Raw genomic sequence first — 17,401 nt, forward strand, 5'->3', positions numbered from 1 at the left:
TTCCGTAATATATGTGGATAAAGCAAAACAAGGGGGGAGCTTGTGTTATAATTAGATTTTAGGCAACTAGCCCCAATTTCATGACAATCCCTTTAAAAGTAAGGTTTCCAAAGCAGTATAAAATCAGCTGCCCAAAGTGGCCCAAGTTTCAGGTCATGAGGTGTGATAAATGCTCAACCACAAGATCAGGTAATGAAGCCAGAAATGCAAGCTTTCTGCTGCTTATTTAACCATGGTAGACTTAACAGTTAAGAACTTTGTTAGCTGTGGGGCACCTGGGTGGCACAGTTGGTTAAGCATCTGACTTTGGCCCAGGTTATGATCTCATGATTTGTGGGTTCAAGCCCCACTTTGGGCTCCACGCTGACAGTTTGGAGCCTGCTTGGGATTCTCGCTCTCCCCCTGCCCCCCCCCCCAACTCATTTTCTCTCTCTCTCTCTCTCTCTCTCTCTCTCTCAATAAATAAATAAACTTAAAAAAAAAATAATTTTGCTTGCCCTCATCAGCATCAGGTGATCTTGGGCCAGCTGTCATCCTTGAAGGAAAACAAACTAGGATCCTTCTAATATTTAATTTGAAAGCCAAAGCTGCAATTTATTTTGTCATAGCGTATGTAAAAACTTTCATAGCTAATTACTGCAGGCTGACAGTCTCAAATACAAAATCCCGGCTTCAAAGAACCAATTGAGAACCTACTCCCTGGAAAACAACTGATCCTTCAGATAGCTAAGATAACACGACGAGGAACTGCTTCATTTCTCTTGGGACTCGAGTCCCTTCCTTTTGTTTCCCTTTGGTGCACCTGTGAGTGTTGAGAAACTAGATTTTAAGGAATGTCTTCTTCTCTCAGATAAACTCAGTCTACAGTTTCAGCGGCTGCCTCAGCAATCTTCAGCTCAACGGGGCCTCGATCACCTCTGCATCTCAGACATTTAGCGTGACTCCTTGTTTTGAAGGTCCGATGGAAATGGGAACGTACTTTTCAACAGAAGGAGGATACGTGGTTCTAGGTAACAGTGACTTCCGCACAGAACATGAATCATGAAACCCTTCTCTCCTGGAGGTGGCTGAAGGGATCTTGGGCTCAGAGTTAAAACTTCAGAATGCCAAACTCACTCAGCCCTAGGAAATGGCTTCTTTTCACAAGAATCGCCTTTCTCGCCTCCTGCCATGCCAGACCGGTCATGTATGTCCGTCCCTGTTTGCTTCCCCTGACCAGAGCTTCTCCACGGCTGCCACAACTCTGATGTAGACCATCTGGGCTCTTTTAGAATTTCCTGTGCTGCTCTGTGGTCTAACCTGGGTCAACTCTTAGCCACCCTGCTCTCGTCCTTCTCTGCTGCCTCTTAGCATGACCCATTGTCCCTACCAAAGGAAGTTCCGCTTCCTCCCTTTGCCCTGCATCCCCACCCTTTAGAAATTTTATGTCTGGATTTTTAGTCTCCTCACCTATTACTCTGTCATTCATTGAACCAAGTTTTTATTGTATACCTCCAGTATGTCGGTACCTGTGCCGAGGGATGGAATGTGATAGTTCTGAAAATAAATACATAAAGCCCTAACAGACTACACGCAATCACCATCCAAGCCACCCCAACAAATATTCCATAGAGCAAACATTAGGCATGGCAGTGCAGCCAAGTGAAGGTCTTGGAGTGAGCTCGGACATTCTCAAAAAGAGTTCATTTTCTTGCATCACTGCAACAGCAGCTCCTAACTGCTTCTACGGCTCTCACGTTTCCTTTCCTCTGAAGTGCTCTGCAGTCCTGGTAGCAGTTACCTTTATCAAAACTTATTTTAAAATACAGACCTGATCAAGTCCACTCCCTTGAGCAAAATAAAGGGAAACTTCCCTGCGGGAGCTCTAGCGCCCTTCCCCCCCCCCCCCCCAGGGCTCCCCACTCGCCAGGCCTCGCTCTACGCTTGCAAGGGACAGCCCAGCCACCCTGGCCTCCACAGGGCTCCCCAAAAGTCCCAGGCTCTGTACTCGTGTCCAGACCACTTCCTCTGCCCAGGTTGCTCTTTTCTCCTCCTCACTTGGAAGCGTTAAGTGGTCCCTCCTCTGCCCAGGTTGCTCTTTTCTCCTCCTCACTTGGAAGCGTTAAGTGGTCCCGCTGGCCGGAATCAGTTTCTCCTCCACTGAGTTCCCACAGCCATGGCGCCTTTTCCACATGCTGCCCCCAGCCCACACCCCACACCGCCCAGCAGGAGTGGGGTGCTAGTTATCTCAGACCCCATGGGGCTTGCCCACCGTGTGTCTGACATGGGAGATACCACTTTCTGCTTTACCGATTGAAAAATCTGCCAAACTTTCAAAAACAGGTATAAAAATACATAATTACAAAATCACACCATGGTTGCAAAATTTAGGTGGCTGCTTTTGAGAGCTAACATTTCTCTCCACAGATGAGTCTTTCAATATTGGACTGAAGTTTGAGATTGCATTTGAAGTCCGTCCCAGAAGCAGTTCCGGAACCCTCGTTCATGGCCACAGTGTCAGCGGAGAGTACCTGAATGTTCACATGAAAAAGGGGCAGGTAGTGTGGGAAAAGTTGTTTTAATAGACCATCTCCTTTGACCTTGGATTCTAGATCTGAAGCGGATTTATGTCACAGAATTAGTTCATCAATCTTTCCTAAGTGGAAAAAAAGAAAACCCAATAGGGAAGCTATACGTGGAATTTAAATGCAGGCAGTACTCAGATTCAGACTCATAGTTGGGAACTGATTTGATTAGACCAAAGAGCCATGAAAATGTGACAAAGCTAAAAAAAAAAAAAATCATCAACAAAATGGAATTAAAAGATTGTAATAAAAGAAAGCATTTTTACAACAAACGAGGGAAGCAAACATATCCAGCTGTCAAAATGAACTCTAAAGCATCTCTCTACAATATATGTGCATATCAGATGTGTATATGTGCATATATGTACATAAACATATATTTTTTCAACTGCTAGAAATCAAAAAATTGTTATAGTTAAGCACCACTTTCATCCTTAAAAATTATGACTAAAGAACATTCATGAAAGTGTTTGAATAAATATTAAAGAAAAAGCAGCATATTTTCATTTATGTCCCTAACTTAATAGAACTGATTTTTTTTTTTAATTCTGGTACTGGTAAACCATATGATGATAAAATCATTCTGGTACTGGTAAACCATATGATGATAAAAAATGTGTGTCAGGAACTGTTCTAAATGTTTCCTATGGACTAACTCATTTAACCCCCCCCCCACCCCCACCCCCGCAGTGGCTCTGTAAGGTAGGTTTTACAAATGAGGAAACAGAGGCACAGAGTGAGGTGACTGGGGCACCGGGTACGAACCCAGGCAGTCTGGCTCCACCAATACCTTAACCTGCTTTGCAGAACACATTCCGTCTTTTGAAATTAAAGAAATTTATGCTATTATCTTCTTGTCCCTCTCCCCCAGCTTCTCTCCTGTGTCATTATTCTGTCCTCTCCTAGGAACAGTTTACTCTCCATAGCCTACCAAAGAGTGACCCCTTGTGTTCACATTGCAAAGCTAATCGTTTGCATGTGGTGAATTTAAGAAATCTAGTTTTATCAGGAGAAGGAGAGATGAAATTATATAATAATGTTCCCTGTCTTTTGCAGGTTATAGTGAAAGTCAACAATGGCATCCGAGACTTTTCCACCTCAGTAACACCCAAGCAGAGTCTCTGTGATGGCAGATGGCACAGAATTACAGGTGAGGAAAACGGAGTGTCCTGGGCTTCCTTTGTAAAGAGAGCCTACACTCCCATGTGTGGAGTGATGGCTTGGGAGAACTTAGACTACAACTTATATGATAAAATAGGGAATGGATGACAGTCTAAACGTGGCCAAGAAAAAAAAATCGCATGTTACCGTATATATTGAATCCACACGTGATTTGAACATTTGAATACTGCCAAAACGGTCTTAAGGGGTTGTTTAAATAATGCACAATTTATGGAGCAAAGGAAAAGTAGGAGAAAAAGTATCCTAAATATTCTCCCTTTCACAGGAAAATGTTACAGTGATTGCTCGGTTAGACGTTGAAGTTTATAATGATATAGAAGAAAGTGTGGGGTTTATTCTGGAACAAATATAAGCCATTGCTGTTATAAATGAGTCCCTTTCGTGTGAAGATTAATCATTCCAGTGTCGTTTTTGACCAGTCTTTTCCTTGTATTTCAGTTATTAGAGATTCAAATGTGGTTCAGTTGGATGTAGACTCCGAAGTCAACCACGTGGTTGGACCCCTGAATCCAAAACCAGTTGATCACAGGGAGCCTGTATTTGTTGGAGGTGTTCCAGGTAAGAGTTATTTAAAAGGGACAAGTTTCCAAATCCAAAAAACAGTAAGTTCTCATTATTGTTATTATAGTATTAATTATTGAGCCATATGTTTTCCTAATTCACCTCCAAGGATTTTATATACAATGTCCTTTCATAGGAACAAGTATAGAACTACGCTCCAGACTCCTACCTTGTAGATATTACTCTCCCTTTGCTATATATGCTATTTTTTTCTCTTTTCCGTTTCTCAGATCCACATAGTGAAACACACACCCTACTTTTTTCTCTAACACAAAGAAAACCCATTTACTAATACTGCTCTAAGATCTGAGAATCTTGGGGGACTAAAAGTTTGCTGGTAATTACTTCCCTTCCTTACTAAGAAAGAAGTTCTTTCTTACTGAGAAATACACAGTTCTCCTTGTCCAAGATTAGTCTGAATTGTGAAAACAGCTGCAGACCATAAGTTCTTTTGTCCCTATGTAGTGACAGTCCCAAAGAGAGGTTCCCAGCTGCCATCCTGCAAACATCATCAGTAACATTGCTGCTGGTACAATCCAGGATGGTCACAGAAGGACTCTCATGGACCCCCCACAATTGTTTTAAACCTCCGGAGCAGGGACCATGACCTATTGAAAGTGTTTGTTTCACACATTTCACTAACTTGGAAAAACTGAATGTTAAAGCTAAAGAGAGAGAGAGAGAGAGAGAGAGAGAAGGAGAAACCCCAGCTTTTACATCTGGAATTTGGTGGAGATTTTAAGGAAAAACTTAACATGGTTTTTCCTTGTGTCCTACCTAGATTATTTTAGACTGACCCATGTAAAGGCAAGTAATACTTTAATGAAGAGAGTGAGAGGGAAAAAAAAGAGAGAAAACACAGATAAAATTAAGCACCTGACACTGGGTAGTCACAAAATCATACCATCTAAGCACTCCTCTGCTTTGTAACATGAATTTTTCAAATACTAGTATTGACAATAACAGTAACTCACTGATGAAACAGTTGAGACCTTCCTCTTCTTTACGTCCACTATCCGCGCCCATCTCCATTCCCCAGCCCTCTCCTTTGGCTCCAGGCCGCGGCTCTCAAAGGGATTCTGGCAAAGGCCACCACTGAACTTCCTGCAGGCGGTACATAAGAAGTGTCAGTTCTTCTGTTTCTGTACATTGCCTTCTTCCTGGAAACCACAGCGTGGTTTAAAATATTTCACACGTTCCCAAGAGCGTGCAACACCAAATTTAGCAAGGCCCTTGATCTTCTGGCCCCTCCTTACCCCTGCCTCTGGGGTCTCTCCACACCTTCTGAGACTTACAGTTTTCTGAATGCTCAGCGATGCTCTCCTTGCTCCGGGCCTTTAATAGCACACAGGGAAATGTTCTTGCTTCCCTCCCCCCATACGTTTGGAGGAACAACTTCTCCCACTCTTTTCCCAATTTAACCCCTTATTGACCTTTAGGACTCAGCTCCGACCTCTACTTACACACACATCCCCTGCTCTTCCTAGAATGTGCATATCCCTTTTGTAACACTTAACCACAGACTATTGTTGAAATTCAATAGTATACTCCTTGCTGCTAGGGGCCGTGACTTCATTCAACACAAAACAAACATTTACGGTCTACTAAGCACTGTGCTGGGCTCCCAGAGAAGGACAAAACAAGCACGGCCCTCCTTCATGGAACTGACAGTATTTGTTCTTTCCTTTGCACCAAAGTGCTTTACTCTATCATTCAAACCAGTATTTCTCCTTGATTCTTGTCTGTTGTCAGAGTGTGATCCCAGCATTACACACTGCCATCATCTCCCACTACAAGAGCTGCTAAGCTCCATAGACTGGGTGGGAAAGGTGGACCTGAAGCCAGACTCAGCCTGCCTGAGGCATATAATGAACAGCAAATTTTAGCTAAGGAGCCCGCACACAGGAACTAGTGGGCCAGGGGGAGCTAACCACCAACCCACTGCACCATTACAGCTTTTAATTCCATCTAGGAAATGTGCCAGCAAGGCTAGAACGAAAGCAATTATAATTTAAGCTGAATGTCATTAATTACATCACATTGAGCTGTTCAACATTAATTCCACTAAAATCACATCAGAAACCGAGGCATGAAAAAGAATAACTAAAGGAAATTAAGGCATAAATAAACCTCTTATTTGGAATCCTATTGGAATTCCAACCAGTTCTCTTCTATCATGCGAACCCTGATAACACTATTTCTGTCAATAAAAAGTTAATGCATTTAATGAACTATATTCCCCAAAGTCAATTTTATTGTATAATTTAAAAATCAAAATTAGAAATTAAAAAAAATTGTGGGAATGGAAGCTGGTACAGCCACTCTGGAAAACAGTACGGAGGTTCCTCAAAAAACTAAAAATAGAACTACCCTACGGCCCAGCAATTGCACTACTAGGCATTTATCCACGGGATACAGGTGTGCTGTTTCGAAGGGACATATGCAACCCCCATGTTTATAGCAGCACTATCAACAATAGCCAAAGTATGGAAAGAGCCCAAATGTCCATCGATGGATGAATGGATAAAGAAGATGTGGTATATATATACAATGGAGTATTACTTGGCAATCAAAAAGAATGAAATCTTGCCATTTGCAACTATGTGGATGGAACTGGAGGGTATTATGCTAAGTGAAATTAGTCAGTCAGAGAAAGACAAAAATTGTATGACTTCACTCATATGAGGACTTTAAGAGACAAAACAGATGAACATAAGGGAAAGGAAACAAAAATAATTTAAAAACAGGGAGGGGGACAAAACAGAAGAGACTCACAAATATGGAGAACAAACTGAGGGTTACGGGAGGGGTTGTTGGGAGGGGGAATGGCTAAATGGGTAAGGGGCATTAAGGAATCTACTCCTGAAATCATTGTTGCACTATATGCTAATTTGGATGTAAATTTTAAAAAATAAAAAATAAAATTAAAAAAAGTTTTTAATTAAAATAATGTAATCCACACATACACACACATTTGACTGTTCCTCTACTGAAAAGCCTGCATTATTCTATCATAGTCAGGCTTTTAACCCAAGGAATGTTCTTAATACTGTGTTGATTTTATTAATCAGTTACTTAGGGTACTGGGGCACTTTACTGTCACTACCTACCATAAATTGTGTGGTGAATTATGCAGACCATAATTTCTATATGAATTATTTTCTCTAGATGATGTTCCCCATAAACCAAGGGTGGTAAGCTTGAGCAGAATGAAAAGGCATGTTCTAAAACTAGTTTCCAAAATGGGCAGAAGAAATAGATGTTTCTGCCCCTTACACTCTTTCCTGTTCACTCATTTTTATTCTGGTGATGAAGTACACTGAGCAGCTTTGAAGAATATATATAGTCATACTAATCTAGAGACAAAGGGAATTGATCTCAGCCCCCTTCCAAATCTAAAACTTGATAATTATTCTAAATATGAAATGCTATTTCCATGATTTATTTTCAGTACAAAGCTTCTGCACAGTCTTAATCTACACTGCTTAGAAAACTTATTACAGCTGCTTGATGGTATTTAATTTGCTGTCCTGTTTTATGTTCCTTCCTGAGTTAGTGATTTCGAAGTGTTTTCCATCTCTTATCTGCTACTGCTCACATAGCTGTTTGTTCATAATAATAAGCTTTGACTAAATGGATTTTAATTCCATGAAATTTCTAAGTCCTCTCAATTGCTTTAAATTATATTGCTTCTATCATCCAACACATTTAATTTTATCTGTACAATTAATAAGCATAAGGCTTCTTCTAGATCTCTAATTAAGATAAGGGGAGAAGGTTCCCCTGGCATTCTACCGGGCACCTGTGCCCATACAAAGACTAGTCTAATTATCATTATCCCATTTATAGTTCTCAAACCCTGAGCTCAGAAAAATTAAAATTTCGTTTATATGAATTCATTATTTTCTCATTATATTTTATGAACTTGGCAAAAATGTGGAGGCTTAAAGGCAAAGGGTGATGATACAAATTAAGCAGAAACATGAACCAAGTCTAAAAACAGTGTGGAAGCTAAAATTCCTTTCCCTTTTCTCATTAAATCACACAAAAATAAGTATAGATCCTGAAAATTCACTACTGAAGCTTTATATATAAGTGGTAGATTTCAGCCCTGGAAGACAAATGAAATCTACTCAGAAATTTGATCAGGGAAAACATGGCAAAACTTTAAAATTACCACATGTTCATATTTCTTCAAAGGCAGATAAAGTTCCTGAGAAAAGGAGTCAATTATAATTATATTCCACTTTTGACATGGAAATCATCTTGATGATGTGAGCAGTTACTATGTATATTTCTGCCCAAGTAATATTTGGACTTGGAATGCCTCACTTGCAATCTTGGTTTTTCGTTTCTTTTTTTCAGAGTCTCTGCTGACCCCGCGCTTGGCCCCCAGCAGACCCTTCACAGGCTGCATCCGTCACTTTGTGATTGACGGGCGGCCCGTGAGCTTCAGTAAAGCAGCCCTGGTCAGCGGCGCCGTGAGCATCAACTCTTGTCCAACAGCCTGACGCAGCAGAGCAAAACTGCCCCTACGAAGTTCTTGAGAGCACTGAAAGAAACACAAAGCCAGCTGGGAGGAACAGCGACTTTTCCTCCCGGTGGGAGCCTTCATCTAGTTGAGCAGGACTTAAATGAATCGTCAGGGACTGGGTGTTTATTAATAATTTCTTACTTGGATTCTGACCTTGGATCCAAAAGGTCTCCAATGAACAACAATCAAAGGAGTGTTACACTTACTTGTATTATTTCCTGCTGGTGAAATTACTGTTCCTGTTTCTAATAAAATAGAAGGGATCCTAAATAAACACTGGCACACATTTTTTTAAGTATGCCTAGATTCTCAGATTCATCTTTCTTTCAGGGATGATACTTTGAATTGGATTACACCAGAATATCTGAAGTATACTTTTCTTTATCCTGAAAACATTTACGAATTTATATAAAATCTAAAATTAGAGGACAAGTTTGCTTTTAGCATTTTCATTTGATCAGTATAACAAGGATATTTGGGGTTTATAGCAGTTACAATGTTTAAGAAAATAAATTTCTTTTTTTTATTTTTTTAACATATATTTATTTTTAAGAGACAAAAACAGAGAATAAGTGGGGGAGGGGCAGAGAGAGGAGACAGAATCTGAAGCAGGCTCCAGGCTCCAAGCCGTCAGCACAGAACCCAACACAGGGCTCGAACCCATGAACTGTGAGGTCATGACCTGGGCCGAAGTCAAATGCTTAACTGACTGAGCCACCCAGGCACCCCAAGTAAAGTAAATTTCTAACAAATTTTTAGAAAAATGGAAGTATAATTTTTTCTAGATAAGAAAAAAAGAGTTAAACCACTTTTGCCCCTTATTTCTGTATTTTTTAATGTTTATTTTGAGAGGGAGAGAGAGAGAGAGAGAGAGAACACATGCACATGAGCAGGGGAGGGGCAGAGAAAGGAGGAGAGAGAATCCCAAGCAGGCTCCATGATATCAGTGCGAGCCTGACACAGGGCTCTATCTCATGAACTCTGAGATCGTGACCTGGGCCGAGATCAAAGAGTTGGACGCTTAACTGACTGAGCCACCCAGGCACTCCCCCCTTATTTCTTTAAAATAAAAATAAAATGGCATGAGGGGAAGCTTCTGTAAGATATCATTACTGTGTGTTCTATAAGAATCATGAAGGATATTACAGCAAAGAAAGTATGACACAATCATAAAATTCTATTTACAAGTATAGAAGTCCTTTTATTAAAAGTTTTTCCCCACATAACTACAACACAATTAGTATTATTTCTAAAATTTTATAATTTTGTAGGTGCCTATACTCATAAAATCTAGAAAAAATGGGCATGAACAGCTGGTGTAACATTAAAATGCAGAAACTAAAATAATTATACATGAAAAGATAGTCACCATTGAAGACTGAATGAGAAAAAATAGGCCCTTGTATCAATAGGATTAAAGATAGGTAAAAGGAATAACTTTGGGTGTGGGGGGGAGAAGGCATAAAATATTTTGAGGAATTACTCTGGGAATAAAATAATCTCTGACCTTGGGGAAAAAATATATATGTAAATTATTATATAAGATAGGTATCTACACATATTCCCCTGTTACCCTCCTGTCCCACATACATTAGTAATAACATTGAGAATATCAATTAAAGTAGCTAACATCAACTCATAGAAGGATTACTGCATGCCAACCTCCATGATAAGCTAAAGTTTATTTCATTCGATCATTACATTAATCCTATGAAATGGCATTCACAGATAAGAAACCTGAGACTTAGAAAGGTTAGATATATAAATTGTTGTTGGCTGTCACTCAGCTAGACCAAGGAGCCAAGATTCAAAACAAGAGACAGCATAATTATCCCCTTGCTTCCTACCTCCAGAGGACTGTGCTATCAGCTGTTCTCTAAAACTGTGGTCACAAACCCAAATGCCTATACAGCCAGAGAGTTACCATAAAGGAGTAAAGCTTATGGGGTCTGACTAACAAAATCAAGGGGGCACTTGCCAGGTTCATCTAGAAAGACAGTGGGTGCTCAATTCAGCTATCACCATGAAAGAACACAAGTATTGAAGGACCAGAATTTCCAACAGAAGCTGGAAATGTAAAATTTGGGGAGTTTTGGAATGGCCTGATTTTTCAGTTGGTAACTAATTAAATTACAGCAACAGCAACCACAATATCAGCCAAGCAAACAAAACCTTCTGAGAGCCATATGTTATATATAGGCTAAAAACTCTGAATCCAAGAGTCTAGAACCTTAACAAGTACAGATTGAACCAGAGCTCAAAACACAGTGTACCCTCATATGCCCCCCATCAGACCCAAGCAGGAAGAAGTGTTTCTGAAACACCCCACCATTTTCTTTTCCAAAACGTTCTCCCGAGGCATCCTAGAGGGTCACCTCTTTCCTCATCCTCAGAAGAAGCACAAAGTGGACAAAACCAGCCAAGCTGCAGACGCTGTCTGGACCTGCAGGAGCTCCAGTGGGCATGCACAGGGACTCACATATAGACACTAAAACCACAGAAATCTTACCTTCTCCACAATTTACAAGGCCACTTTGCAGCATTAGTATTTCACCTTCTGATGCTTGGCAAATGAGAAGCTACTGAATATACTGACCCATATACCTCTTAACAAACCACACAGTAACCTGAAGTTTTGAATTTACTATTTGTAACAGCGGGACTCCCATCTTCTCTCAGCTTATGTCTAGGGAGAAAAAAAATCATATATACTTTTTCCTTTTAGTTAAACAGACTATATCAGGACTTCATATAGAGAAATATGGGTTGGATGCTCATAATAATTTTGACCAATTGTTGTTTTGGCCCCTGACAGTTCAGAGCCCTTTCAAACTGCTCCAGTTTGAAGGAGCAGCCCTATTTAGGCCTATGTCCTACCTTCTCCTCTCATGACTACAGCTGATTGGACAAGAGTACCAAACTCTATAGCTTCCCAATGAAGCAACATCCCATTATCTGGTGGTGTGAAAGATTAATTCAAACAGATATTTTCTTTAAAAATTCTGAATTGGGAGGGGTGCCTAGGTGGTTCAAATGGTTGAGCGTCTAACTCTTGATTTCGGCTCAGGTCATGATCCCAGGGTCATGGGATCAAGCCCTGCATGGGGCTCCTCACTGAGTGGGGAGCCTGCTTGGGATTCTTTTTATCTCCCCCTCTCTCTCTCTCTCTCTCTGAAAATAGACATTTAAAAAAGTAAAATGAAGGATGCCTGCATGGCTCAGTCAGTTAGCGTCCAACTTCGGCTCAGGTCATGATATCACGGTTCATGGGTTTGAAACCCGCACTGGGCTCTGTGCTGACAGCTCAGAGCCTGGAGCCTGCTTCAGATTCTGTGTCTCCCTCTGCCTCTGCCCTTCCCCCACTCACACTCTGTGTGTGTGTGTGTCTCTCAAAATAAATAAACATTTTAAAAGTAAGATGAAATGAAAAATAAAATTCTGAATGGGGAAGCATGAAAAGAATCAAGCATTTGGCAGAAGTTGAGGCCAAAATAAAACTATCTGAAATTATGGTTTTAAGTGTTTACCACACACATTTATAAACACACACTTTAAAAAAAAAAACGAAAGAAAAAAAAAGAATTTAGCATTTCCCATGCTACAGATGTAGGATAATACATCTATCTGCCCGTACAAACCACCTCAAGTCTCAGCCTGGAGTTTGTAGAGGGTAGTGTATATCCTAAGTTACTAGGATTTATTTGTTCTCTGGGCCCCCATATCCTTGTATGCAACATGATAGTATAGGGTGTCAAATAGAATGTTTTCTGTTTCCCTAAATTTGTGACTACAGTCTATAGCTGAGACCATAAAACAGGAAATACATCACATTTGAAGTGTGGAGTCAATCTCTTCTCCTTTAGAACTGACTCGGAGAAGCCATTTCAGCATAACCAGCAATGTAACACCACACTCCCCCAATATCACACACACACACACACACACACACACACACACACACACACACGAAGTCTATATAAAGAGGCTAGAAAGGCAACAAAATGAAACACTATCCAGAATGGAAGCTCCATGAAATTGTGTCTGTGTTATTCACTCATGTGTTGTAAGAACAATGGAATAGCACCTGACACATAGGTTTATGCTCAATAAATATTTATTGAATGAATTTCAGGAAGGCAGAATTTCCATAAAAGTTACCCCTCACCTCACCTCTCAACACAATCACTAGTAATTTTCATGGAAGTCTGAGGGGGAAAAACAACTGGTATTGACTTCTCCACTTGGGATCCCCTGAGCCCCAGGATCTCTGATTGCCTGAGATGTAGGCAAAAATGAGGGAAAAAATGGTACGGCCCACCAGAGAGACAAGAAGCATTCCCTCAGGTCACTGGTAATCTTTCCGGAAGAAGGACGGCTACATGGATGGATAAGGCCATTCAGTTTTTTACACTTTGCAACACCAGAAGACATCATTCCCAGAGGACACTGCTAGGGGGGCAGGATGGGGCAGGTGGAGGGTAGATGAGATTGAGGAATGAAAGCCTGTTCTCATGTGCCAAAGCATGGGACAGCAAAGCACACACATCAGAGGAAGTTAGCATGTGACCAGCCAGAAGCAGCAATGGAATCCCTCAAGGAGCTCCTAAAGTACAGTAATGGTGGCGCCTCACCAGCCTAGCCAGACCATAGTGCAAGGGAGCTAAGTCAGCCACCTCAACAAATGCTTTCAGGTGACCACACCTAAGACGAAGGATTAATGAGCGGATGTTAACCTGAAAGAAGGTTGTGAAAGCCTGATGCCACATGGTTGCCCTAAGACCTATTTATATTCCCTTACAGAAAGCCCATATCTAGCGATGTGAGCTATGTAGGAAGGCATTTACTCAAGGCACAGGCTATAGAGGACTAAAGAATTCATACTGGTTGAAAACTTATTGGTTTATCTTTTTAATATGAATTAAATCTTTATGATCTACAGTAATGTCTCCGCTTTAATTCCTGATAACAGCAGTTTGTATTTCCTTTTTTCCCTGGTAATTCTGTTTAGAGGTTTATCAATTTTATTGATCTTTTCAAAATGCCAGCTTTTTTGGCTTCATTGATTTTTCTCTGTTATTTATTTTTATTTTATTGATGTCTGGTCTTCATTGTTTCTTTCTTACTGCTTATTTTTGGTTTAGTTTGCTCGTCTTTGCTGCTTTAAGGTGAAAGCTTAGATCATTCGCTGATGATGTTTCCTCTTTTCTAATGAAAGAACTTACATTTTCTAAGTACTATTCATCTGTGACCCATCCATTTTGATATGTTCTGCTTCCATTTTCATTCAATTCAAAATACTCTTCTAATTTCTCCTGTCATTTCTTCTTTATTCGTGGGCTATTTGAAAATCTGTCACTTAGTAGCCTAGTATTTGGGGTTCTCCAGATATTTTTCCATTGATTTCTAACTTAATCCTGCTGTGGAACATGCTTGCAAATTCTGCATATTTTGCCTACATCTCAATGTATTGAGACTTGTTTTGTTGCCTACGATGTGATACATTCTTGGTGAGTTTTCCATGTGTACGTGAAAAAAATGTAGTTTCTGCCACACTGTCATTCTATCAGATGTTGAAATCTCCAATTATGAATGAATGCAGTTGTTTCTTTTCCATTTCATCAGTTTTTGATTGGTGTACTTTGAAGTTCTGCATAAACACTAAAATTATTAAGACTTTTTTAAAATTATGAAATGTCTCCCTTTATTCCTTGTGGTATTCTTTGCTCTAAAACTGTCTTAGCTATTATTAACGTAAGCTATTCCAACTTCATTTTTATTGATGTTTACATGGTATATCTAGTTTTATATTTTATATTTTTAATTTATGTGTCTCTTAGTATTTAAATTGGGCTCAGATAATCTCCTTTTCTAGCCAACCTGAGATTCTCCACCTTTTCATTGAAGTATTTAGACCTTTTGTGATTCATGTAAATATCAATATAGTTTGGCTTAAATCATTCTTTGTTCCTTTTTCCCCTTTTTCTTGCCTTCTTTGGGAATGAGTGATATTTATTCCATTTTATCTCCACTATTGGGTATTAGCTCTGTCACCATTTGTTTTTAGAGATAACTCTAAAGTTTACAATTACATATTTACTTAACACAGTCTATCTTCAAATACCATTATGCCATTTCATAAATAGTCTACAACATAAGAGTAAACTTCCTGTCTTTTGGCTATTTTTATTATACATTATACTTTTATATAATCATTTTTATTGGGGTTCCTGGGTGGCTCAATCGGTTAAGCATCCAACTTCAGCTCAGGTCATGGTCTCACGGCTTGTGAGTTTGAGCCCCGCATCAGGCTCTGTGCTGACAGCTCAGAGCCTGAAGCCTGCTTCAGATTCTATGTTTCCCTCTCTCTCTGCCCCTCCCCTGTTCATGCTTTATCTCCCTGTCTCTCAAAAATAAACGTTAAAATTTTTTTTAAAAATCATTATTATTTTTCTTTAAACTGTTACCTGTTAAATGTTTAAAAATGAGAAAAAGGCTGTTATATTTATCTGCATAGTCTCCATTTCTGGTGCTCTTTATTTCTTTTGCAGATCCAAATTTCTATCTGATGTCATTTTCTTTCTGCCTAAAAAAACTTCCTTTAACATACCCTATAATACAGGTCTGCTGGAGTTGAATTCTCTCAGCACTTTGTTTTCTGGCTGAAAAGTCTTTTCTTCGTAGCTTTTGAAGGATGCTTTAAAAAAAAACTGTTCTATTGCCTTCCTGCCTGCATGATTTCTGATGACAAGTGTTCTCTAATTCTTATTTTTGTTCCTCTGAATGAATTTCCTCTCACATTTTAAAATTGTCTCTTTATGCTTGGTTTTCAGATAATTTGATTATATTAAATTTCTCTAAATTTCTTTCATTCATTTCAGTTTCTTCATGTTTCTGCTTCTTGGGGTTGGTTAAACTACTTGGATCTGTGAGTTTATAGCTTTCATTAAATATGGAAAAAAATTTGGCCATTATTTCTTCTAATATTTTTCTGTCCCACCCCCCCTTATGGGAAGTCACTTACATATATGTTAGACTGCTTGATATTGAAACACAAATTTTATTTTTTCAGTCCTTTTTTCTTTGTAATTCATTTTGGATAATTTGTATGTCTTCAAGTTCATTAATCTTTTCTTCTACAGTGTCTAATCTGTTCTTAATATCATTCCATGTATATTTTTATTTCAGAAACTGCATTTTTAGTCTCTAAAAGTTCAGTTTAGGTCCTTTTATACCTTCCATTTCTCTCATCATGATTATGCTTTCATCAACTACTTGTTTATAGTAACTTGTCCTCTAATGCTATCATCTGTCATTCTGATTCTGTTTCCACTGACATTTAATAATTCTCTTGACTATGGATTGTATATTCCTTTCTTGCATACCTGGTAATTTTTTATTGGATGGTGATCATTGTGAATTTTACATTTTTGGTGCTGGATTTTATTGTTGTTCTTTACATCTTTTTCTTTTTTTTTTTTTAAGATTTTATTTTTAAAGGTCACCTGGGTGGCTCAGTCAGTTAAGCCAGGTCATGATCTCACAGTTCATGGGTTGGAGCTCTGAGTTGGGCTCTGTGCTGACAGCTCAGAGCCTAGAGCCTGCTTTGGATTCTGTGTCTCCTTCTCTCTCTGCCCCTCCCCTGTGGGCTCTGTCTCTTGTCTCTGTCTCTCTGTCTCTCAAAAACAAATACATGTTAAAAAAAATATTTTATTTTTAATTAATCTCTACACCCAACATGGGGCTCAAATTTAGAATCTGGCCATCAAGAGGTGCATGCTGTACTGACTGAGCCAGGCAGGCACCCCTGTAGTTCTTTAAAGCTTATGGTTTTTTTTCCCTCCTTGAATGTAGTTCAGTTACTTGGAATCAGTTTGATCCTTTCAAATCTTGCTCTTAAGCTTTCTCAGGGAAGGTCCAGGACAACTTGTAGTCTCAAATTATTCCTAACTCCCACCCCAAAACCAACCCCACTAAGGCAATATCTTCCTGATGACTCTATTAAATGTTCCAATGCTCCATGTATTAAAAGATCTTTCCAGTATAATTTAAACACAAATTATTTCCAGCCTTGTATGGACTCTGAGGAAGTCATCACTCCTTTCTCCTTTTCTACTGTTCTTTCCCGCCTTGGACAATTTCCTTCCTGGATTTTGTTATTTTATTTTAAGAAGTATTAAATTTTTATTTGTCAGGTAATTAAGTTACTTAAGAATCACTTTGACTCTCTCAAATCTTATTTTTAAGCTTTGTTAAAGGTGGTATGCATTAGCTTTCAATCTAGTGTTAATTTAGACCTCCTACTAAGGTGTGACCTTTCTGGGGTCTCCCTTCAATGCTCCATGTTTAACAAGGTCTTTCCACTCTGTCTGGTTGGAATTCAAACACCTCTGGGCACTGTGTGAATTTTTCCAGTTTATATTATATGCTATGTATTAATATATATTGTTATATATTACATTATAAAACTCAGTATTTTTCCATTTATAAATCCCTGGAAATTTTTCTTTTTCACTTCATGTAGTACACATGTACATATATCCATGTAATTATAAGCTAATAC

At 39.3% G+C, this 17,401-nt stretch overlaps 1 protein-coding gene across 2 annotated transcripts in view; it reads left to right on the top strand.

The window, feature by feature from the left end:
- LAMA4 (laminin subunit alpha 4) overlaps window positions 1-9,139 on the top strand; it is a 143,647-nt gene extending 134,508 nt beyond the window's left edge. For both annotated transcript variants that reach the window (XM_053904556.1, XM_053904557.1), the window contains exons 34-38: window positions 851-1,010; window positions 2,407-2,537; window positions 3,621-3,714; window positions 4,185-4,304; window positions 8,673-9,139. In XM_053904556.1, the coding sequence (XP_053760531.1) occupies window positions 851-1,010; window positions 2,407-2,537; window positions 3,621-3,714; window positions 4,185-4,304; window positions 8,673-8,818 (651 nt within the window). In that variant the 3' untranslated portion in view covers window positions 8,819-9,139. The remainder of the gene's footprint in view (window positions 1-850; window positions 1,011-2,406; window positions 2,538-3,620; window positions 3,715-4,184; window positions 4,305-8,672) is intronic.
- The last annotated feature ends 8,262 nt before the right edge of the window (window positions 9,140-17,401 follow it).

The sequence above is a fragment of the Panthera pardus genome, unplaced genomic scaffold, assembly GCF_024362965.1.
Source record: "Panthera pardus isolate Hobbes unplaced genomic scaffold, ASM2436296v1 HiC_scaffold_17, whole genome shotgun sequence".
NCBI lineage: Eukaryota > Metazoa > Chordata > Mammalia > Carnivora > Felidae > Panthera > Panthera pardus.